General features: G+C 38.6%; 3 protein-coding genes across 5 annotated transcripts; 1 reads left to right on the forward strand and 2 right to left on the reverse strand.

The window, feature by feature from the left end:
• The first annotated feature begins 4 nt into the window (after positions 1 to 4).
• Leash (leash) lies at positions 5 to 12363 on the forward strand. The gene is made up of 4 exons (XM_089464262.1): positions 5 to 450; positions 9137 to 9668; positions 10156 to 10997; positions 11059 to 12363. The coding sequence occupies exons 1-4, from the start codon at positions 336 to 338 to the stop codon at positions 11115 to 11117; spliced, it is 1548 nt and encodes a 515-aa protein (XP_089320388.1). The 5' UTR covers positions 5 to 335; the 3' UTR covers positions 11118 to 12363.
• Ak3 (Adenylate kinase 3) lies at positions 1610 to 7388 on the reverse strand. 3 transcript variants are annotated; one of them, XM_089464347.1, is made up of 2 exons: positions 7248 to 7388; positions 1610 to 2754 (listed from the first exon to the last, which is right to left on the reverse strand). In XM_089464347.1, the coding sequence occupies exon 2, from the start codon at positions 2720 to 2722 to the stop codon at positions 2069 to 2071; it is 654 nt and encodes a 217-aa protein (XP_089320473.1). In that variant the 5' UTR covers positions 2723 to 2754; positions 7248 to 7388; the 3' UTR covers positions 1610 to 2068. The 3 variants fall into 3 exon arrangements, with proteins under 3 accessions (XP_089320473.1, XP_089320464.1, XP_089320456.1); XM_089464338.1 differs by lacking the exon at positions 7248 to 7388 and adding an exon at positions 3520 to 3848; XM_089464330.1 differs by lacking the exon at positions 7248 to 7388 and adding an exon at positions 3451 to 3842.
• Positions 4605 to 8596, reverse strand: LOC108620461 (tetratricopeptide repeat protein 14 homolog). The gene is made up of 7 exons (XM_089464166.1): positions 8460 to 8596; positions 7806 to 8347; positions 7533 to 7747; positions 7248 to 7466; positions 6521 to 7050; positions 6161 to 6461; positions 4605 to 5890 (listed from the first exon to the last, which is right to left on the reverse strand). Exons 2-7 carry the CDS (start codon positions 8286 to 8288, stop codon positions 4786 to 4788), a joined length of 2853 nt encoding a protein of 950 aa, XP_089320292.1. The 5' UTR covers positions 8289 to 8347; positions 8460 to 8596; the 3' UTR covers positions 4605 to 4785.
• Positions 12364 to 24841: the final 12478 nt, after the last annotated feature.

The raw sequence follows: 24841 nt of genomic DNA on the forward strand, positions 1-24841 counted from the left end.
ATTTAATGTTAATGTTATCGTTAATCGTTATCGTGTCACAAGCTAAAACAAAAGCAACAACGTTTTTAGTTGCTTTTCTTAAATAATTAAAGATGTTTGATGTGATTAATTTAATTTGAACGGAGTGCAGTGCGCGTAAATGAATTTATTATTCGTCTGTATATTGTCAGCTGAAGTGTTGTGCTCAACTTATCACATTAAATAAGAAGAATATAGTGTTGTAGTTGCAGTTCTGCACAGTGATACCAAGGAGGCCGCTCAAATGTGGCCTTTTCTATGTTATTTTTGGATGAGTATTTAATGAGAGAAGTAGTAGTAGTAGCAACAGCAGCATCATGGAAAGTGAGCGACTATGCATTCGACTGGACAATCCAGAACGCATTTTTTATGCCGGCCAGGTCATTCGTGGAGAGATTTGGATGAATCTCAACAAGCGTACCAAAATACGAGGTAAATTTAAATCGCTATTACTCTTATTATTAAATATTTCACAAGCGGAGCTTGCATCATGTGTGAGTCAGTGCCTGTCAGACTACAATTTGCGGTCAGTAGTGAAGTTTTCTGATTTTGCTCTGTCCATTGTCATCATGGTTTCGTTATGGCCGCATTGGCATAAACAAAGAAGATGGTTAACATCAGCACAAACGAAACTCAGCACTTACAGCATTTTTATTTATTTGTGCGTTTTGTTACTCTTGGTTTTGTGATTGTAAATTCCTTCAATTCGGCATTATTCATCGATAGGGGCCAATTGCTTGCATTCGGTAATTGCTCTTCTTGTTTGTGGGGTCATTTGTTTCAGGAAATGTTACGCGCGGGTTCACTTAGAGAGCGGCGTGCAGGGTGCAGGTGTAGTGTAAGCGAGTAAACGTTCTCCCTGAATATGTGCGTGCGGGTATGTTTGTATGTGTTTGCTAAAAATGCCGTAATAATGGTCTATCAGATGAAGAGAGCTTTTGCTCTCAAGACAGTGCTGGCTAAAAAAATGTCTCCACCTTACTGTAGCATTGCTTTGATAACTTTGCGAGCATTGAACAAGTGCATGAAATTGGAAAAACAACAAAGTATTGCATTTATCAATTCGTATCAATACTTGTGCGATATTACTGCATTACTTACTACAGCTAAGCAGCTGCTTCTATCAAAGCTATGAATAAAAACAGTAGCCTGTTAGTAACTGAATATATCGTCATTAAATGCATCAGCATTTTGTTTACACCTAACATGCAGTTTTACACAAATCGTAGTTAATGCTAGAGAAGAGAAATATAAGAGAAACGAAAGAGAGAGAGAGAGAGAGAGCGAGAGAGAGAGAGTGTGTGTGACAGATAAAGAGCAGTATGGCTTCTGTCTGCTTGGTTAGCTTCACTATTATGTACTTCATCTATGTTGCGCGTGTTTGTGTGAGAGAGAATTCGAGAGTGCTACATTTGACAGCTGTTGTGCCCTACACACCAACAAGCAAGGCGTTCGAGTGATGCGCATAAATGAAACCATACATCGTAAATTTCGTTATTATAAAATAAGTGTTCTGTGTTACGTGGGCCAAAAATAGTATTTTGCCATATCTATTATGGCCCCATGTGAAAATCAGCAACTACGTTATCAATGAGCAATATTACAAAACAAGAAAAGGAAATGATTTATTATCAGGGCACCTACCTAGAAGCGTTTATACACGTACATACATATAAATTTATATATATAATATTCATATCAAAACAAAACATTTTTATTTTTATTAGGGGAATGTTTTGGATGGGTTATATAGCTCATAATCAGTGTATACACATGTATATGGCAAAGAAAATATACATTTGGACACATTTTATTATTTTGATTCGTTTTTACGTTGTAAGGCTTCGCAATTACATTTGATTAGTTTCAATGAACCGTAAACCCCCTTCTACTAGCCCTACTCTATCGCGCACAACATATATATAAATCTAATATATATGTTAGACCTTAATTGAACACATCTTAGCAACAGCTGCCTATCAATATTGAATAAAATTTGTGCACTTAATTGAAGTGTTTGTTTCGTTGTTGCCATAATACCCTACTCCTCTTAACCCATGTTGACTTTGTCCTTGAGAAAACGTTCGACGCGTGGCCAAATCTCCTTAGTTTCGCGACCCTTGAAACTGGTTACCAGACCACGTTGAGCATACCAGGCCAGCACGGGACCCATTAGTTCATCGTAGAGTTGCAAACGCTTGGACACCACCTCCGGTTTGTCGTCCTCGCGTTGAGTCAGTGGCTCGCCAGTTATATCATCCTTGCCCGCCACCTTCGGATCGTTGAAGCCTATATTGTAGACACGTCCGGATGGGGCGTGTATCCAACGATGCTTGACACGCTCAATGATCACATCATGTGGAATGTCCAAGTTGATAACGGCATCAATTTGTTCACGTGCCGCCAAAATATCGGCTTGGGCACTATTACGGGGAAAGCCATCCAAAATGTAGGATTTGTTGCCCACCTCGGTGATGCGGGCGATCATTGTCTTGGTCATAATATCATCTGGTACCAGCTGACCGGAGGCAATGTACTGTTGCGCCTTCTTGCCCAGGTCGGTATTTTTGATGATATTCTGGCGCAGAATGTCCCCCGAGGAAATGTGGAGAAACCCGAACGTCTTCACAATACGATCCGAGATGGTGCCTTTTCCCGATCCGGGAGCGCCGATTATCACAGCACGAAATATTTTCGTATACATAATGAATAAATGATATTTTTATTGAATTTACGCTGAAAGACATATAAATAGAAAATTAGTTCATTTGCATGATTATTTGTCTATTTTGATAACGAGCTGAGAACTTTGAAATATTCTATTTTTTATTATAATTATTTCGATAGATCATATTAATAGGAAAAATCAATAAAAAGTTTTAAATTTTTAATTATTTTTTTATCAAGCGAGGTGCTAAAGAAATATTTCCTGTTCCCTTCTTACATTAATAGTATTTTAGTACATTAGCTGGCTTTCAGTATTAAATATAAATATAAGTTGGGACATTTGATAAGCCCTAACAATAATAACAAAAATAACAAATCATAAAAGTGCTAATCTTTATTTTTTGTCTCTCGTACCTATGGCCTTTTCCTGCCCATAAGCCTTCACATGACAACCATAGTGTAGCGCATTCACAACAACAACTACAAGCGTGGCTTTTTCAAGTTCTTTGTCTTCTCGTAGTTGTTGGTTTTATTGTGTCTCGCTATTCTTGTTGTTGTGGTGGGTGCGCTCTTATCGTTCAAAGTCCAAACAAAAGCCCATGTCGCCGCGTGTTGTTTTGCTCGGCATCTTAATTCTGTTTTCGCAATTTTCTTGCATTTCATAGTTTTGCTTTTCACATTCATTCGCATTTCGAATTGAACGCAAATTAAGCACTTATGTAAATAAGCAATGACAATTTTTTATTGCTTCCTTATTTTACTTACCCAAAATTCTTTTATAGTTAAATATATATATATATATATTTTTAATAACCGGTAAATGTAGATCACTACCTGTTACGGTTGATTATTTGTATTCAATTTTAACTCGCGTACTAATTATAATAATTATTAGAATTTGTTGCGTATTATTCTAAATCGAAATCTTGTGCGCTAACAAATATACACACACAAACATAGGCACACAATCAGACACACACATTCCCCCACTGATGTGGGTATCAAAATCTGCTTCTGCTGTTGCCGGCAGGCAAATATCAACTGAATTCAAACGGGGGTATACGCTTTATCTCGGGTTCGGTTTGAACTTCGTTTTGTGTCCAGACTTTTTATGCGCGTTGCTCGTCCGATTTTCTGTTAGGCGACTGCAGTAACTGTGGTGCACTAACACATCGAAAGCTACGACCCTCTCTCGCTCTCTGCTAGTTTTGGGCTCCACATGGTGGAGTCCACATGTATTGGTGCATAAGAGAGCGCCAAGTGTGAATAGCCGGTTTGAGCAATCACAGTTTGTTTTCTGTGGTTGTAAGAGAGCGCGGGAGAGGAGCGCACCACGCGTTGTTATTAATAGAAACTTAATTGCACATGTGTCAGTGTGTGAGCAGTAAGCTAAAAACACAATGAAATGTATCAACTGTTGATATCGGTAACAATTCGCAGATATACCCTGTAAACAAATACCGTAAAGCATATAGGTATGTGTGTATGTGGATTGATAATGTTCTAGGTAAACATTACTTTCGCATAGGAAATGTTACTTCAATTATATACAAATAATAAACAAAAGTGTTTTATTTTTTTTTATAAAAAAAAAATTAAGTAAATAAAAGAAATTATAGTCGGTCGTTACCGACTATGAAGGACGGACAGCAAGACGGACAAAAACCAATATATATATATATATATATATATATATATATATATATATATATATATATATATATATATATATATATAAATATATATATATATATATATATGTATTTTATTATTTTTAGTTGCTGAGACAATTTGAATGTTCTTTTTATTTTTTATTATTCAAATAACAGGTATGTTAAAAAAGTTTTGCTTACCCTCGCGGAATATCTATACAGGACATTATAAGAAGCATAACTTATATTTTAAAAAATTATGAAAAGTAGAATTTCGACTGTATTTGTAACGCATGCATACCATGCAACAAATTTGCTTTGCAAGCATCTTTATTTTGGTGTCCATGGTATTATTTTAGTTGATTTAACGGATATCAATTACATTTGGAGTGACTATTAAGCATACCTAATAGAACTCAACGCTGGATGTGCGACTGTAGTTGAATATTTAGGCCTTGTCGCTGCCTGTGTTTGTGGCTTTCTTTTTTAGTATATCCTTGTCGCTCTCAATAATGCCTTGTTTGCGCTCCTTTTGTGCTTCTTTGATCATTTCGTCCACCTCCTCGATGGTGGGCCCGTCTCCGGGTGGACTTACGCTCCGTGTAGGACTAAACCGCCGACCATTGTTCCGCTTGTCGAAGTGCCAGCGATTCTGAAAGCGTCCACGGCCACGCCCCCGACCGCGCGGTGTATAACGCATGGGCCCATGATGGCGTCGTGGACTGTAGCTGCGTGAGCGAGAGCGAGTGCGTCGGTAGCGTGAGGCTGGCGATGGTGTGCGGCGTGGCACAAAGGGCGAAGGCGTTCGACGCTGCACAAACGGCGACGGTGTACGACGCGGCACGAACGGCGACGGCGTGCGTCGTGCTCGGCCATAGGAACGTGAGCGAGAGCGACGATTTCCAAAGCGTTGCTTGAATCCACGTCCTCTGTAGCGCTGTCCTCCGCCGCCATAACGAACGGGCGAATAGCTGCGACTCCGACTGCGACTCCGACTACGGCTACGAGTGCGTCGTCTTCTCGATCTCGAGTAGCGCGAGCGGCTTCGAGAGTTGCGGCTCCTGCTACGACTGCGGGAACGAGAGCTGCCGCCGCGCCGACGCGATGAGCGTCGGTCACGAGAGCGGCTTCTCGTGCGTCGCCTGGGAGAACGACTACGACTACGACTGCGACTCTGTGAATGCGAGCTAAGCGGCGTGGCCAGACGCAGCAAGCCGAATTTGTCCATCTGCAGCGGACGCTTCTTAATTTGAAAAGAGAGCTTTTGTTGCTGCTGCTGCTGTTGTTGTTGCTGTTGCTGCATATGGTATTTGGGCGCAGGCGGCGGGTGATCGTCGTCCAAGTGGGCAGCTGCAGTGGCCGCATATTTAGAAGTGCTTGGTCCCATCATCAGGTTATATCCTGCTCCTCCCGCTGATGACGATGGTTGGTTACGCAATGTGGTTGGTGCAGTCGCAGGCGGAGGTGGGGGCGTCTCTGGGCGTTGCATTTGCTTGAAATACATTTGCAGCTGAGCCTTCCGCTGGGCATCGCTGCTGCTGGTGCTCATGATCCTGCAAAGGTTGTTGGTAAAAAGGAAACAGATAAAATGTGACAGCTCCAAAAGGCGACTCACTTAGCATACTTATTCCGGCTAATTCGTCATGCATGGGAGAGCGCAAGTATTAAATCAATTTTATTTGCGGGCAGTCAAAGCGGGTCAAAGATCAGATCATGAATGGGGCTTTTAACAGCAATCAATATGTTAAATGAACACTTTCTCAATCCATAGGCCCTTCACAATCTGTTCTTTGATCTGCTTATGAAGTCATACGCGCAATTACCTGAACGCCGCCGCATGATCAATTTTCTTGAGCATTTCGAGTGCGGCCTCTGTGCTTGTGAGTGGCTCAACTTCATCCGCTGACTTTGACTTAGATTTCTTGTTCTCCTTGCGTTCCTTGTCTTTGTCTTTCTTCTTTTTACCCTTCTTTTTGGATTTCTTATGCTTGCTGGCCTCGCGCAACAGCCGACGCACACTGGTCACAGTGTCGTCGTCGTCAAGCTTGAATTCGTTGGCCGACAGGGAATCGGTAATGGCATTCTTGTCCTGCTCTACAGGCAGATGGGAACGCGATTTGACAGCTAAAATATAAAATAGTTTGGTTGAAGTGAATTCTGGTAGCCAAATAGCTGACACTTACGGTGCTCTTCACTGTCGTTGTCGTTGTCACTGGCACTAGAGGAACTGGACTCGTCCGAGGAGGCAAGGTTCACAGTTCCGCCCGCTGCGTTGGGCAAATTGAGCAATTCGGTGCTGCGTTGCACGGCCAGGGGATTAGAGCTGGCACTGGTGCCGCCAATTGCAGAGGCTCGGTGCTGCTGTAGTGCATCAAGGGATATGCGCGCCTGCTCATGTTGGGGCAATAGATTCAGACAATCGCTGTAGGCCTTGATAGCATCCGGTATGCGGTTCTCCTCCTCATAGCTGCGTCCGAGTGCCACCAGTGTTTCGCCCATATATTTACGCGCATTCACATGGTACTTATTCAAAATTAGCGCCTTTTCAAAGTCTTTCAGACCCTTCAAGAAGCTGCCACGATTCGCGTACAATGCACCGCGCGCCACTAAGCCTTCGACATTACGCGGATCAATGTTCAGGGCCTTGTTTAGGCACTGAAAGGCCTCGACTTGTTGGCCATTCTTAAAGTGCTCAATGCCATCAGCCACGGAGCTGATATTATATTGTGCGAGTTTTTCAGTGTGTGGGTTTGATAGTGTGTGTGTGTGTGTGTTTGCAATGAATATACGGACATAATTATATATACATATGCTAATGCATATCTTAGCTATTAAACGTCTGCCAATTCAGGGCTGGTCAGCTACACAATATTAGCGACCAGCCGTGAGTTAGGTTTATTCAACACTTACCGGAATGCCCATTGGGAAGCCTGCTTCTGCCGCAGTTCCGGCGCATAATCCGACTCGGGAAAGCCGTGCTTAATGTGGCTCATTAACGTAAGATTCTCATTGGGCTGCAGTCCATTCAATTGGAAGAGCACATCACAGTTGGGATTCTCAAATTCCAGCGCTGCATTTAACTGATCCTCGTAGTGCGGTGCACTGCCTGGCTCTAGATTACGTATTTGACTAAGCACAAATCATGAAATGTTAAATGAATGGGAATGGTAAATGATATTGACCAGGATCACACACCGATAGTATTTGGGCAAATCTGTCAGATCACATAGGCCCAGCTTGAGATCAGAGGACGTCTTATTGTAGACGCCCAGCATGCCCAGAGTCAAGCGTTCCACGTCCGCCGACACGCTGCAAACTTCGCAGCGTAGAAAATCGTTGATAGAAAATGGTTGTGGATTCCCCTGTTTGTCCAGTGGCAAAGGACCCCAATGGTCTTGCATGATGATCGCCTAAAATAAATTTGCCATTTAAATATATCCGAACAGTTACTGCTCATTGCTTGCGCACCTTGATGGGTATATCAGCTAGGTAGAAGTGCATTGGCTCTGCTGTGCACAACGGTTTGACTATGATTCGGTTCGCGTTCGGTACAACCTTTTGCACCGAAGCAAACACAATGTCTCCCTGTTTCAGGGCACTCATTCGATACGCCCATGCCTTTCGCTTGTCCTTCGGGTTCAAATAGAACTCGATCGGGGGCTGTGGGGCATAGCAGTTGCTCATTTGAGCTAACCACGAGTCCTCCATCACATTGCCTACCAGCTGCCGGTCATACAGATCCGCTGCCTTTCTTGCCAGGAACTGATGGATTTTCAAACGTTTGGCCCGCTCCTGAAATGTAAAATACTTCTGTCGCTCTTGGTAAATGCTGTAGTTGGGCTGCGTAAGATTTAGCCGGCGTAGATCCTCGACGCCGCGCTCATCGTCCCAGATCTTCTGTAATGGCTGGCCATGGTAGCACAGTGCACGAGATATATAGTTGGCATTCATATTGTTAACCAGCAGTCTTCAGTTACAGTCCATTACAATTTTCACTGTGTGCAAATGTCCTGAAAAGCAAACGAAAAAAATTGTTGAAAAAACGCATGATAAATTTGATTGCTGGGTAAATGCGTTTGTCAGTGCTACTGCACAATGAATTCATATATTTATACTACTTGCCTGTTTTAGCCTCAGACAATTAAGTTAAATGGCTTGATATATGTTTTACAATGCCCGATGAAAAATCGTGTTTTTTGTTCACTAACTACGTGGCAACTCTGGCTGTTCTTTTTTTAAAAAGATTTTAAGAAAACTATCGATATGCATTAGTGCTGCCACGTTTAAAAATAATCTTGTTTATTTAAAATTTAAAAAACTACCTAAGCACATAATTGGATTCTATATAAAAATTATTAAGTACCAATTTAAAATTATTATTTTATTTAATTCATTTATCAACGTTGTGGGGTCAATCACATACAGTAAAAAAATGTGATTTTATCTTTAGCCAAGGCGCGAACCAACAGTATTACTAAGCAGATGGCATCACCGTCAGCTGTTGAGCTCAATTTTTTAAAAGAACATACATAGAAAATACATATATGTGTAAAAAACTGATATTTGATATAGTAAATTGATGTTTGCCTCGGATTCAATAAAATATTAATAAATACTTCAGTTAAAGAATAAGTGCAAAGCTTAGATGGATGCCAGCTGTAAATTCAATTCGCTAGCCAAGAAACAAACCAATATAACAGTAACGCTGTGCGTTGCCTAGTTGTTGAAAATTGCGACAGATGTCGCTATTGTGTGTTTTAATGTATCGTAACTAATAAAATACGCTTGTCTTTTCACAGCTATTAAAATCCAGGTGACTGGCAAAGGCAAATGCAAATGGATGGAAATCTTGCGCAAAAACTCCAACAACAACGAATACACGCGCAGTCTCTTCTACACCAGCAAAGAGATCTACGAGCATAGCGAAACGCCTCTGCCCGAATTCGAACCTCGCGGGCTCGAACTGTCTCCCGGCGAGCACACTTTTAGCTTTAATGTAGCGCTGGGTCGTGAGTTGCCCTCGAGCTTCCGTGGTAGCCATGGCAGCATCAAGTACAAGATGCGTGTCCTCATTCAAAGACCCTGGAGCTTTGATGAACGGCACACCATACCGTTTACGGTTGTGAAGAATATGCCTTTGCCATCGACATGTCGCAATAATCCCACTCCGCTGGAGAAGCAAATCACCAAGACAATTAGCCTATTTGGCACTCGGCCCATTACCATGCTGGCCCTGCTGCCCGAGGACTTTGCCGTGCGCGGCGAACCATTGAGAATCTGCGTAACCGTCATGAACAACAGCACGACGAATGTGGAGAAGCTGCGCTTCAAGTAAGTCAGGGTTAAAGTGCCTGTCAAAATCGAACCTGATTTTTAAACGTGTTGTCAGTGTTAAACTTAACTTTGAAGCTTGAATCTCTTGAATATTTGAACAGGTATAAGAGCAGCAAATACCCTCTAACTAGCAATCTGATTTTTCATCTATTTATCTGAAAGTCTTTCAGAAAGACTACTTAATCAAATTAAATTGAGCGACAAGAGGATATCCTCTACCAAGAAGATTATTTGTATTTAAATCTCTCAGGTGACTTCCGACTGCTGTCATAGCTGTACAAATATAGAGACACGTAATACATATACACGAGAAAACCTATCTCTCCCCTAGAGAGGCATTTTGAAAGAGCAAGCTCCCGGTGTGTGGGCTGTTTTTCCTTTTACCTCTCACAGTCCGCACGTTATATACATACTATGAATCAATATACATATTTGATGCATGTTTCGATATTCTAATAGAATTGTACAAATTGCCTTTCGTTAGCATACTGCAGTACGTCACTTACTACAGTCATGTGCCGTTGCGTGTGCAAAAGGTCGAGTGCATTGCGATCGCCAGCAAGGAGACGGGTGCGGTGAGCAAGAAGAGCGAACGGAGCTTCGCCCACGAGCTGCTGATGCCGGACACGGCACAGCCAACGGATGAGCAGTTCAGCGGCGTCATAACCATATCCTACGAGCTGCGCGTTGAGGCTGTCCTGCGTGGGTTCTTTAAGAATTTGGTGCTCAACTTGCCGTTCAAGGTCTACTCGCAGGATGTTTCCGCCAGGTTGGGCTCGGTGCGTCCGTCGCTGCCGCCACGTCCCGACAATGGTCCACCGGGGATTGATGAGGTTGCGGCTGTGGCGGCCGCTGCTGCGCCTGGTAATCCCTTCGATCCAGTTGTTACTGCATCTGTGTATCCAACACTAGATTCTTCCATTGGCTCGCCATCGCATTCGTCGGTGTATAGCGAGTGCAGTTCCTTGAACTCCACCGCCTCGGACTCCACGCTGAGTCCGGCCGTTGGTGGCGTGGAGCTGTCCTACACATCCGGCTCGCAATCGTCGCAGTTTGGCAGCCCCTCGGCCCGGGCCAGCCTGCGCAGCAGCTCCAATGTGCCCTACATGCCTTATGCTTCCAGCCCGTTGATGGTGCAATCGTATCCACCGCCGCATCTGCCCCCGTACCCGTTGCCCGAGTCGCCGCAGTACACGCTGCTTGCCTTGACGCCTCCGCCAGCGCAGCCTCCAGCTGGAGCCAGCGGCTATAGCCAGCTGCCGTCCACGTCGGCAGCATCTGGATCATATATGCAGTCCCGCCACCAAGCCGGCGCGCACGCATTGCGTAAGACTTACGACGAGATTACATTGGGATTAGATTGCTTTAATTCTCCAATCAATTGCAGCTCCCTCCTACGACGAGCTCTTTGGCAGCGCCAACGCTCCGCCGGAATCGCCGAAGTAAACTGGCGAATCGCCCCCACATACATATAAAGTTCATGCCGCCCAGTTATATCTAAGCTTTGCCTCGAATCGCATCAGGATTACTTTAGAGTGCTTGCCACCACATATGCCTACGTAACCATTTTCTGGAGTTGTGAAATGTAACGTATCTCGAATCATCAGCAAGCGCACAATTGCCATCAACACAACTTGTCACACAAACTATTTACAATACGCATCATTGTAAAGCACTGATTGAATATGAAATTCATACTTGTATACATACATATACATACATGTATATATGTATTATGTATAGATAATTTCATTATTTAACTTATGATTAAGTTGTACGTAAGATATTCAAATGTAATATTTCAGAAATCGATCGGCACTTACCTTGCCTTCGCGTAGTCGCGTCGACTCCTTTAAAGTAAGGCCAATTTTGTGTTCGCACCTTTGTAAAAGGCGTAACCGTTTTTCATGACCTACCGAATAGTTAGCTTATTGGCTTGAAATCATATTCGAAATATTTCAACAAATTATTAGTCCTAAAGCAATGTATTCGAATATTGAGGATTAGTTAAACGAATTTTACACTGAATTATCGTTAACTTAAGGTACGTCTCAAGCATCATCAAGTATTTTATTTATTTTTCTTACTATTATATTTTCATGTTTAATTCAATGCACAAACTCAGTTTTGTTCAGTCGATTTATGCTTTATGTTTATGACAGCCAACTGTTTTCAGGAAGACGAAACATTTTCATTTCACCTATAGCTAGGCCGAAACATCAAATATTTTATTTATTTTTTATATGTATGTCATGTACATACTCCAAAGAACAAATTTCAATTGTGTTGAAACAATTTATTATTTAGCGGCATATTACTTTTGTTTTTAAGTCCCGTATTCACTTATCGATATTCACATTCTTTTTTATTGTTCTTATTTATTTTCTGCGCCACATTTACATTTGATTCGTTTACAAAGCGAGCTTTCAAGTATATCGATAATATATCGATGAATTCGATTAAAATATATATTGAAAAGTGCATACCATTGTCTCATGCTAAGCAAATAATTTTAGTCATAAGCTGCACAAAGGAGAGCGTAACATAATTTATTTCATTAAGGTGCTTTACATTATAATTCAGCGAATATTTTTGGAACATTTTTATTGCTGTTTTTTGTATACATATATATATACATATTTTTGATTTATAATCATAAACAAATCAATAAAATGTTAATCTTGAAACACAAATATAATATAAGTGTTCTCATTTATGAAGTTTTTCATATGGAATTCAATACAGTTCTCCCTAGATTATCTAATTTTACTTGATTTTAATTTAATTCATTGTTTATATATTTTTGAGATTATTACTATTTTATTGAATTTCCTTGGTAGGAATAAAAAACTGAGTTGTTCTGGTTCCAACTTAACGCAGGTCAAGTCAAGTTGTGTCAAATGTAGCCACGTGCTAGGCTGGCCACCCACATAAGGAGCTACCTGTAGTACGAACTACACCTGTGTACGTGTTAAACTATAATTTCAAGTGCTAGACGGGGCGAAGTGCGTTACGCCCCCTCTCGCTGCGTCGCTGCGTCTCCATCAGATCCCTCCGACGATGTGTAGGATAAACGTGTACGGCTTTTCCAACAAGCAACGGAAGTGTTAAGTCAGTTGTAATTGTTTTCCCACTTTTTGTTGCGAGTCAAACAACAAGGACGACGACAATTTAGTTTCTCCCCAGCTGCTGCTGTTGCTGCTGCTGTTGCTGTTGTACCTGCTGCTTTTTGCGTAGCCAGAGTAACCATAAATTATATTTCTTATAGGGTATGTGTATGCATTAGAGTCGCAGGGTGCCTGAAGAAGCATCTGGGGCTAGCATGGGTAGCGTACATAAACAAAATTGTTAAATAATAGCGACATTTAGCGGAAGTGTAATGCCTTTCATTCAGAGACCCGCAACATGTGCGACAAACGCTCGAGCTCTCTCGGCTCGGCTTTTATGTCAAATTATAGGGGTGTTAAGGGTCGACTCTCGACGCTAACGACACGAAGCACAAAGCACGGGCCACGAGGCATTAGACATGGCTCCCATTGGAACTTGGCGCTCTCACTCCCTTCCCCCTAGTGACTCGCTGACTGACCAACTCCTAAATGTCTTAATACTTATTTCTTGTTGCGCCTTGGCTTGTGCGTTCAGCTAGCACAGAAATGTAATTTGAAATAGTACAACTTGTCGTTTCAGCCACGTAGACACTCTAACACGCTGCGGCTATTCTGATTTTGGCATTAAAAACGTGCCACTAACTGATATTAAGTATACGCCAGCTGTGACCAACAGCCGCAACTGACCAACACGAACGCAATGCTCAATATGAACTCGGCCAGGAATTCAATTTACAGCTAAATTGTGATTGGGTTAAAAACAGAAAGACCTATGTACTATGTTTATAAATGACTAATGAAATTATATATTTTTGTTATTTTTGAAATATTTTTAATTCACCTCTCAGGCGTATTTCTATTTCACTCTCATTTTCTAACTTATTAGTTCAGAAGTCTCTCTCTTTCTCTCACCTCTCACTCCCTCTCCCCATCTCTCCTGCTCTTTCTTACACTGTATATTGAAGGCAATATTTTATTAAAATAGTAAGTCTTTTAAATGCTTTGTGAAACATTTTAATATTTATCCAGCCAAATGCTCCACAATAAGTTTATAAAAGCAGCAGAGTGTGGAGTCCTTGGAGTCCTTTTTTGTTGGCATTTCCGCAGCATGTGGCCATGACAAACTGAAGATGAACTTTGTATCCAAACTCTCTCCGCGTAGCTGTCTCCGTAAAGCAGCTGGCTTGATTTTTTGGGGAAATTAGTTATTTTCCTGGGCCAATGGAGAAAAACGATTTAGATTGGGCAGAGCGAAAAGCATATTGCCTAATGCCGAATAACCAAATCAAAGCTAATCGAGCAGAAGTTACTGCAGAGCTGTCTGCCTGCTCGACTGTCGCAGCAGGTGCGGCCGGCCGGATCGTGGACCGTGGCCCATGGACTGTGGCTGTCCGTTGGCCGCAGTGAAAATGGTTTTAAATTGCCGCCTGATTGTCTTTCAACTCTTGGCTCACACTTGTGGCCGTGCCCGCTGGTCACGGCGTCGCCCTTTTGGCTTTCAACCATTCGCCAACTCCAAATTTAATCAAGCGCACAAATTTTTGCACGTACGTTTTGCTTTTCCTATTTCTATTTCTATTTCTTTTTCTATGCTATTCAATGGGTGCTGCGAACACTGCTGCCGGTTCAGCTGTTGGTCACATGTGTTGCAGAGTTCCGTATCCACACCACTCACACACTCACACACTCACACACTCACTCACACTCACTCATTCACTCACACACTCACACTCTGGCACGCTCACGCAGAGTGACAACCCACAGAACGGTTGTTCATAGCTGTCTGTCAGTGTGAATGGGCGTGAAACGAGCTCAGCTTTAGGGTTTGGGCGGGCAACAGTTGCCTAAGGGCTGCGACCCTCTTGTCATTATTGCTGCCCGCTCTGAGCCAGAGTCGCTTCATTAAGCATGTTTGTTGTTGTAGCTGCTGCTGTGTCTCTTGCTGCTGCTGTTGTTGTTGTTGTTATTTTGTTGCTGCTGTAGATGAGCTCAAGCTGTGCGTCATTGTGTAAAAGTTGCATTTGAAGTTTTTGATTGTGGGTTAGTTACACTGGCCAAAACACACAGCTAAATGGGATCATCAGTAATAAACTGAATAATGGAATATTGTTTATGTTTAAGCAGGGTCATAATTATTAATTTGATGATTTATTGTTTCTATTATAAGTTGAATATTATGGAAAAGTAGATATTATAAAATTTATATTAATAAAAGAAGATTTTCCAGCGAAAATTATAGTTTTTATTTTATTTGTGGAAAATAGATATAATAAAATATATTTTAATAAAAGAAGGGTGTTCAGTGAAAATTATAGCTTTTATTTATTTTATTTTTTTAATTTTTTTAATTCGTTTTATTTTTTTTTTCAGATTTTTGCTTATGTGATTTTTGTTTTAAATTTTACATGAAAAAAAATAGTTTTTTTTTAAATTATATACAAATATTTTTTTTTTTTAAATTTCAATTCTAAAAAAAATGCATAGATACTTTTTAAGATTAATTTTATTACAAAATGTTATTATGTATATATATATATATATATATATATATATATATATATATATATATATATATATATATATATATATATATATATATATATATATTTTTTTTTTTTTTTTTTTTTTTTTTCTAAACATTTCTGATACATTTTTATCATTAAATAATAAATTTAATAAATTTTTGTGGGACAGACTTTTTTTTTTTAAATTTGCAGCAAGGCAAAATGAAATAAGTTTTTAAAATGCCATTCATAAAAATTGTCCTCAGTTTCTGTTCAGAAATAAGCTTTTACTGTGGCATTGGAACCACAATTCTAATGCAGACTTTGTTGCCATTGGCAGTTGTCAAATAAGTTTTTGGTCACAGTTGATTTTTCTTGCAACTTGTTGTGGTGCGCTGCTGGCCACAGACGCACGTGCCGCCCACCGAAAGGCACCGTCGCTCCGGTGCCGCTCCGCTCTCTCCACCCCCTGGTCCCTAGTCCAGCCACATGCAACAATATGTTGCAATTTCTGTTAATTTTGTTATTGAGACACGTCTTGCACGAACTGCGTCACAGCTTGCGGTGAGTTCATCCAGCGTTCAGCTGCAGCAACGTCTGCTCATTCGGGATGATTGGCAGCTGGCCTGATTGATACGCCTTGTTCTATGTGCTTCTATGCGCTGGCTGGCCATTGGGCGGCAAGCCACAGCAAAAGCTTGCGGTAAGCATATAATTTCATAACCAAAGCCAATGCTTTTTATTTTCCGATAAATACCAAAGCACTGACCGGATCTCAATAAGCCACAACAAAGCGCTTGCCAGTCAGAGCAACTGGAGGCCAAAGGCCACATTGCTTTATGCACAGTTGAGCAATACGTTTATTTTTCGCCTCTTTTTTCCTCTTTTTTTTTTTTTTTTTTTTTTTTTTTTTTTTTTGCATGTTTAGTTTGCTTTGGCTCAAATTAGTTTTTGCCTGCACGCGTCACGTTGCGTATGCGTAATTTATAATTGCCAAGGGAAAAGTTTTCCAGTATTTGCTATTTAGCTTTCCTCTTTGAATAGTTGGAATGCTGAAAATATTTATTTCGTTATTCAAGTAGTTAGTTAATTCACAGTTTTATTGCAATTACAGAGATTAAATTGAATTGTTTGGGTATTTTATTTTTAGAAATTTATTTTAAGTTGTTCACAAGAAAGTAAAAAATAATTAACAAAAATTTCCATGTATTTTGTTACTGAAAAAGTAAGAAATTTGTGCTCCTCATTTTAATTTAGAAAGGGTATCCGAGCATCATTTAAATGTTTTTAATTTTTTTTTTATTATCGCAGCAGCTGCTTCAATCTTAAATAGTTTGGGAAAAATTTGCGCTTTGCACAGTCTCAATGGAAAAACAAACTTTGATTAATGGTGAAAAGAAAAATATTTTTGTTTTTAATTAGCGAATTCTTTATTGAGTGCGAATTGTCTGAATACATTTGCTGTATTTCTCTTCTATTCAGATTCAAGCGCAAACAAATCTGCAATTACTGCATAAAAATCAACATAATTTAATTGTGTGGCAGCGAAGCCAATAAATGCTGCCACATGTCGGATAATCATTATTATTACCTAATTATCGCGCTGCAATAAAAACTATTTACATAACAATGAAAAACTAGCGAAAAGTTGCAAAATTTATACAAATTAACACGTCCGCGGCAACTAAAAAGTGATGAGGCTTCAGCAGCCAGTGCTTTAGTTTTATATCAACTAGAACTTCAAAATAAATAAATAATTAAAAAAATAACAATAATTTCAAACGTATTGAATGTCACGCTAAAATTAAATTAGGCTATTTTAGTTTATATAAAAAAAATAATGATAACACTAAACTTAATTAAAGGAAATCAACGCTACGGAAATTATTTAAAATTGTGCATGTTAACATGTCAAAGCTATTCGCTTTAATCAAATTAAAATATGTCAAAGTATTTTATTTTATTTTATTTTATTTTTTTATTTTATTTTTTATATCATTTGATAAAAATATTGATAAAACGATTTAAATAAGTTATTAGTTTGTAATCAAGCATAAAGTTTGATTTGTCCAGACCAGAATATGATGGCGAAATGAATTTCAAATTAATTGGAATGTTAAAGCCGTGCAACACAATATGAAAAGAAAACAAGTAAAAGTGTTATAGAGTAAACTGCTTGACTACGAGATACTCTGAAGCCTTCCAAGGACTGATATTCCAATCAAGAAGAAGAAGCATCACATGTACACACACATACGCACGGCCTCTGCTCATACAGGTCTCTTTCCCGACGCTACCATATGCAACCTCTCTGTCCTAGCTTAATTTCTTTCGCTTCACAATTATGTTCTGTTTCCCGCTTCAGTCGCGGGAGGCATTAAATGGAAGAGTGTAGAAAGTAATATCACACATACCCATACATTCACAACTCCCATCTGTTTCCTCGTTTCTTCCATGAGCGATGGCATTATAGATCGTATTTATTTGGTACAGCTAGATACATATATATAACGATAATTATATGTATTTATTATATATATTCATTTATTCTATTTTTTGGGAACTCAATAATTTTATATTTTATTAATTATTAAACACCCGTAGCATAAGGCAAAATTAAGGAGACAAAGCGCATACCCCACCCAGACGATCAAAATATTTTATTCATGATAATAATTGTGTTTAATTGGGCTCATAATTTACTCTAATTTACCAATATACATTGCATAATATAACTGATGCAAAATAATTGCGGCTCATGATCGAATTTATGAGCTCTGAGCATACCCGCTCGCACGGTCCATGTGCCATGTGTGTTTAATTATTCAATGTATGTGCGGGCCGTAGTTAAAGGGCACAAATGGAATGGAAATGCCAGCCCAATTAATTTGTCAGGCTAGCTGACTCAAATAAGTTAGCTGCAGAAGGATATTAAATTCCATTTTCAAACATGCGACAGCCATTGAATGGCCAAAGAGATTCGCAAATGCGATGCTCACGGCAGAGTAAGTCCTGGGGGATATGCAGTATAAAAATGATGATGATGGGAGCAGTATATCATGTCTAATATGAGATTTTAAAAGACTAATGAATGGAGGTGGCTTTACGATTAAAAGCCCGAAGAGAATAAAATTGTTATTTTTTTTTTTTTTATCTGTAAATTAAAGGTAAATTTAATTGCCTCAAAATACTCGCATTATAAGCTACAGGGTATATATACAGCCAAATTGAGCGGACAGCATGCCAAGGCCCAAAAATGAAAATCAAAATTAATATTATCTGTGCTGAAATCGAAATGTTTGGCATAGTTTGGCATGAAACATGGCCAACTCGTAGGACAGGTACTGGAATCGCATTCTTCAGGCATAGCAGCTAAGTTAGGCAAATAACTTTGCCAATGGCCAAATTAATAGAATACAAATATGCCGAGTCAACGTAGAAATGTTAGCCGAGAGTTGATTAGTCGCCATGCCGCACATTTTTCACATTGAATGCAAATTGATTCAAATATTGGCATTTAATTAAATGCAAACAGACGTTACCTGCCCTTACACAAAATTATGTGGACTGCCTCACCTGGCCTCGACTCGCCCCACCTGCCGGCCCTCGTTGAAGAACTTCATTTGAATGCCAACAGGCGGCGCGCCGATTGTCAACCAAGTCACAAAAATGCCTTCTGCATTTGCATTTCAGTACAATTTAAAGCGGCAGTTGACAGAGCCAAGTCGGAGCCGGAGTTGACACCCCATCGCTGTCCACTGTCAATGCCATGTAATTGTTGTCCGAGTCGCCTCTGTCTGGGGCAGCCCTGCAGTTATTTGCATTCAAATCGCATTTTTTGTCTCATTAGGAAGACGGGGTACGAGCCGAGCAGCCTGCGTGGCGGCTCAGCCCAGCTCGGCTCGGCTTGGTTCAGCACGGTCCGGCCCGGCCCCTCCAGCTAAATCTCAGACACTGTCGAGTGCGATGCCGCTTAAGTGTCCCAAAGTTGCGTCGCCCCCCAAAATAAATGCCAACAAGTCAGCGAGCCGCTCATTCAGCCGGACAGACAGACTGATATCCTCCACGGCATGGCGTGTCTGGCCCCCTCCCCATCCGCAGTTGACTTTATCGCCTGCGGGCTTTAGTTTAATTTCACTTCAATTTTCATTGTACAATTTTCACATTTCTCGAGTATTGAGCTAAGGGTTGACGCTGCTGCTGCTGCCTCTGCTGCCTCTGCTGTCTTTGCTGCTGCTGCTGCTCTGCAAACTGATATTGCCTTTTAAGTAAATCAATATCGAATGCCTTGGATTTAAGTTTGCCAAGCCAAACGACGACAGGGAAATATATATACGTATATATATATATATATATATATATATATATATATATATATATATATATATATTATGTGAAAATGTTTGTCAATGTAGGAAAGGAAATTTCAGTGAAGGTATATCGACAAATAAGTACGCTTTGGCATGGGAAGATGGTATAATAATAAGATAGTACTTATTATAGTTATTGATTATACAATTATTATTAAGCTATATTTTAATATTTGAGAGGTTAAAACAAATATTTTAATTCAATAACAATATTATTAAATTAAAAAAAAAAATAAATAAATAAAAAATAATTAAATAAAAAGAAAATCACGCAATCTTTTATTTTCTCATTTAATATTTTCGAATTTTGATACAAACAAAACATTTAATCTAGGAATATAAACAATTATATTTCATATACAAGATTAGAGTGGAGTTAAGCGAATTTTATATTGAAATTTTTATTGAGTTAATATTAAATAAATAATAAATTATTATCTATTTATTAAATTATAAGTTAGAAAATGATTAAAATTATTTAATTGTATATTTTTTATTTAAATTTTATAATAATAAATTTGCAGATGATTAAAGAGTTTTATTTTACAATTTTAACTTAAATTTTTCTTTCATTATAAATTACCAAATGCTGAAACTAAACATAATTAAATACCAGTTAATATTTACAGCTAAACACTTAACTTTTATCACTAATACACTGAATGCTGCAGTGAGCATACCCCAAGCTGGATAGAGTATCCTTTGTGGGTCGCATTATGCGAATTTTTGTGATGATGAATGAAAATTTTGCTCTGTGTGTATATTTTATGTGCGCGTTTTTAATTTTCCAAAGTGAAAAGCAAATTTGTCACAATTTCATTTGCAGTGTTATTGGATTGAGCCGCATTTGATGAAGAGCTGCTTTCATTATATTCCGTTTTTCATTTCGTATATATATATATATTTTTTTTTCTTTCAGTTGTTTTTCACAGAGTGTTTTTTTTTTTTTTTTTGCTGTGCCTGGTTGGTAGTGGAGCTCAAGTCGTTGTGCGGCTAATGCTAATAAATTATATGGCAGCTTTCAAATTGAAATCCGGGACGACAACTCAAACGAATTTAATTGAAAAACTGCTCTCGCCGCGTTTTGCATATAAATCAGTCAGTCGGCCTGTTTCACCCTGGCTGGATGGTCTAGTTGCTGGGGCGAGTGGCAAGTGGCAAGTGTGCATGGCAAGCGACAGCCTTGGGCTCGACAAACAGCATTTGCATCCATTGACAGAGCCGCTGATATAGCCATAGACCCACGGTTCTAACTATTCGCATAGCCTAAGCGTTCGACGTTCCGCGTTCGCTTCAGCTCACATGCACGTCGAACATTTGGGCAAACAAACGTGGACCGTACGGGTCACTGCATATTGGGAACATGGCGTTGCAGCTAGCCCCGCTTCACCTGCATAGCACCCACATACACACACACACACACACACACACATACCCATATACACATACAACGTACGCTTTCAATTAGTAATTTGTCAGCGAATTTCAGCGCTCGGTTTGTGCAAATTACGTATACGTAAAAAAGGAACGAAAGAAAGAAAAGAAAAATAAATGAAAATCCGTTGAAACTCAATTGTGAGAGCTAGAAACAAAACAATATTTAAAAACAAAAAATATACAATATTTTTTGTATAGATTTTTTTTTGGTAAGATAAAACTCACCTTGTCATTTGGCATATGGACTTTTGCTTTTGTTTGGAAAATATAAAAAATATATACAATGGTATGTGTGTATATACAAAATATATACATATATATCATATGTAAGCTGCGCGATTTTAATTGAAATGCTCACCGCGCATTTCTGGGCTTGTTCAATGTTTTGATGGGCGTTTTTACTGTTACAGCATAGTGTGGTCAAATTCATTTATGAAGTGTGCGAATGTGTGAAATTCTGTTGTTTATTAGTTTGTTAACTATTAACTTTAGGTATATTTCAAAGAAAGTGTGAAAAGGTTTGTTAGAAAGTTCAAATTCAAAAATTTTTGTTCCTTGGCAAGATCTTATTAATATATTAATTTTTAATATATATTATATTTTTCATAAATACTAATGAAAGTCGTATAAATAATATTATTGTTATTAAAGCTATTAATAATATTGACAAATAAAAATTAGAATTATACAAATATAATTGAACAAATATTAAATTACGTAAATATACTTCTTACCAACAAAAAAAAAAAAAAAAAAAAAAAAAAAAAAAAATTAATAAAAAATAAAAAATTTGCAAATTCCTAATTAAATGATATATAATTATTACCGTATTATATTTCATTATTTTTTATTATACATTTAATTGAAAGATATTCATATGCATGTTTTGTCCATATTATATAGACAAGGCACACAGTCGTTTACACTTCTAGATTTGAATAAACAGAATGTTAATTACTTGTTTTTCTTTTTTTGCTGCTGCTGCTGTTGCTTGTTGTATATAAAAGCGGCCCCATGTACCACAGGTACCACATACCTGTAGACAGCTAACGTCAGTAGTTACTTTTTACACCCCACATTGGCAGCCCTTGGGCAAGTGGGGGCTTATTTTCATGTTTGGACTTTGGCATGTAGACATTATCACGGTCAACGGTTTTTAATTAGTGATTTAGCTGCAGGAAATGGCGCAAGTCAAAGTGAATTAAAAAGCCCAATGTTTTGCACATTCGCTTGTCTAGTTTCAGGCGCATAATTTTAATAAAAAATACATGTAGGTGGCAAGAGAAGAAGGGAGGGGGATCGGGTAGAGCTCACAGTTTGTAAAACTTTCAGCGTAATTTAATACAATAGTCAAAGCTCCCATAACTCTATTTGCTGCATTAGGTGAATCGTAATGCGAACTCATGCATGCGAAGCACATAGTTAATTCCAGCGAGTATTCACTGTAACGGATACACGAGCTGCCAGTTTTAACGAGTAAAATTTGAGTTTGCAGTTCGGCTCGAACTTGAAGCAATATATCCAATACACACTCTAGTCAAAACAAGAACAATAACGTGAAAATCTAAAATTAATTAATTTCAGGACACGAAGTTGAAAATATTTCAGCAAATATGTATGAATTTCATATCATGATAAAAACGAAAAAAAAAAAAGAAACAACAAAAGTAAAAATACATGAAATAATTGAAATTAAGCCCTTGCTGATTTATGTGTGTAAAAAGGAATTTGATAAAAGCAGACTAAGCTTTTAACGAATTTAATCAACTTAAATACTAGAGTAGAGCGATGAATATTTTAGAATAATTTAGAACACATTATAGAATGGTTTATTTATCTACTTAATTCGATTTTCGCAGCTCTGCCTCTCAGCTTCGTTTTCTACGTAAAAATTTCGCTCTCGTTCGTCTCCTTCTGCTTCAGGAAGTCACGATTATCGCACACAAGCCAACTATCGGCAGCCTCATAGTCATCGTGTCTATTTTTAGTTAACCATTTTGCTGTGCCCTCTAATCTCTTATTGGCCAATTATAATAAATATCTGGATCATCTTAAATATTAAATATTTAATTATTCAATAATTTATAATTTGTATACATTTCAATAATTTTTTTCTTTTTTTAATTTAAATATATAGATTTACTTAATTTTCAGATTAAAGCGCTTTGTTGAAATGTACACAAAATTTGTATGGTTAAATAATATGATAGCTATACTGAGATCCATTCATGAGATACATAATTTTGATGTTTGCTTGAGCGCCTGAGGGGCCATAAATACTTATAATCGCATTTTGTTCAGCTCTTGCCTTGTTTTCAATGTCTCAGCTTTAATCCATATGGTGAATGTTGATATTTATGTGTGTGTGTGTGTCGCTGGAAGCAATCGAAAGACTGGAGCACATGTACACATTTGCTTATATTCGTATTTGCACTTGCATTGTGGCATTGCGTTGGGAAGAGTTTGATACCTTTAGTTTTATGCGAAATTATGGCACATTAGCAGCATGACGTATTTATAAGTTTTTAGTTGCTGCATGGCAAAAGCAAAAGCAACAGCAACAGCAACAGCAAAAGCGCCTCAAGGCGAGCAATACGACTCGTGCACAACTTCATCAGTTGTATGGAAATGCTAGCTCACTCACACACACACACACACACACACACGCACACAGCTGAAGTTGCGAGTACTTAAACAATATAAGGACGGAAGTAGCAAATAAAATTCAAATTTGTGCCAAAGTGTTTCATGGAGAGCTGGTGAGTGGGGAGCTTTATGCAAAATGCTCTGCAATTGATAGCGAAACGCTAATGTGAGCGCATGTAACTGTAACTGTGACTATGTGTGTGTGTGTGAGTTAGTACTTTATGCAATTGCTGTATGTGTGTTGGCGGTAATAAATTTTGCTCGCTGCGCTATTTTCAAGTTCCATATTGCCTTTTATTATTTTCGCTAGCTTTGGGCGCCTGCATTTCCCTAACTCTGTGTGCAAGCGCGCCTGTGTGTGTGTGTGTGTGTGTGTATGCGTGCGTGGGCGGGCTGTGTTGGTTACAATTTTATTATGTTAATTATCTTTTGATATTTCAATTGTAATAACAAAGCCCATTGAGCATAAGCTGATTTCATTTTTAAGTTGAATTATTTGCAGTTTTCAAGCGATGCTGCATATTTTTCTACCCCGAGCCCAATTAAAATGCTAGTTCTGGGTATAATGGTTGCATGACAGAAAACATAAGGTATATATATTCTTAATTAGAGCAATAAGACTCATATAGGCTAACGTCATTTTATAAGCGTAAAGCTGTAAAATATGAAAATTTGAAAATTATTAAATTCTCAGCCAACCAGCAGAGTCACTGCGTCTCATGTATAAAATACATATAGGATTATTGCAATATAAGCTTAACAATATAGAGTATCTTCTAGTCGGTCAGTCTTTACTGGATCACTTTTATTTGATTTATTTCCAAGTTTGCAGGCTCGAATTTTAATTGGACAAATATGAGCAAAACATATTTAATAAATTAATTTGAAAAGCATTGGAAACGAGATATTCAACAACGATATAAGCGACACAAAATTATGTATTTCCCTTTAAATAGAAGGTAAATAAAAAGTTCCCTGATCGCATTTCCCTTTATGCCCCTACAGTGTGATTTAAAATGATTTTTATGTTAATTAATGTGGTGTCAATATGTTTATAAAAAAAAATAGGATAAAAAAATAAAAAATATGAAAGCCCATTTCAGTTC

This window comes from Drosophila arizonae, chromosome 2 (genome assembly GCF_054131065.1).
Source record: "Drosophila arizonae isolate 15081-1271.41 chromosome 2, UAZ_ARI_1.0, whole genome shotgun sequence".
NCBI classification, from domain to species: domain Eukaryota; kingdom Metazoa; phylum Arthropoda; class Insecta; order Diptera; family Drosophilidae; genus Drosophila; species Drosophila arizonae.

Excerpts from the sequence above, each read along its gene's own strand:
- Leash (XM_089464262.1), top strand. The coding sequence starts at position 336 with ATGGAAAGTGAGCGACTATGCATTCGACTGGACAATCCAGAACGCATT. Across the intron at positions 9,669-10,155 it reads GTGGAGAAGCTGCGCTTCAA|CATACTGCAGTACGTCACTT; the intron begins GTAAGTCAGGGT and ends GCCTTTCGTTAG. Across the intron at positions 10,998-11,058 it reads AGCCGGCGCGCACGCATTGC|CTCCCTCCTACGACGAGCTC; the intron begins GTAAGACTTACG and ends AATCAATTGCAG.
- Ak3 (XM_089464347.1), bottom strand. The coding sequence starts at position 2,722 with ATGTATACGAAAATATTTCGTGCTGTGATAATCGGCGCTCCCGGATCG.
- LOC108620461 (XM_089464166.1), bottom strand. The coding sequence starts at position 8,288 with ATGAATGCCAACTATATATCTCGTGCACTGTGCTACCATGGCCAGCCA. Across the intron at positions 7,748-7,805 it reads TAGCTGATATACCCATCAAG|GCGATCATCATGCAAGACCA; the intron begins GTGCGCAAGCAA and ends AATTTATTTTAG. Across the intron at positions 5,891-6,160 it reads GATCATGCGGCGGCGTTCAG|GATCATGAGCACCAGCAGCA; the intron begins GTAATTGCGCGT and ends CAACCTTTGCAG.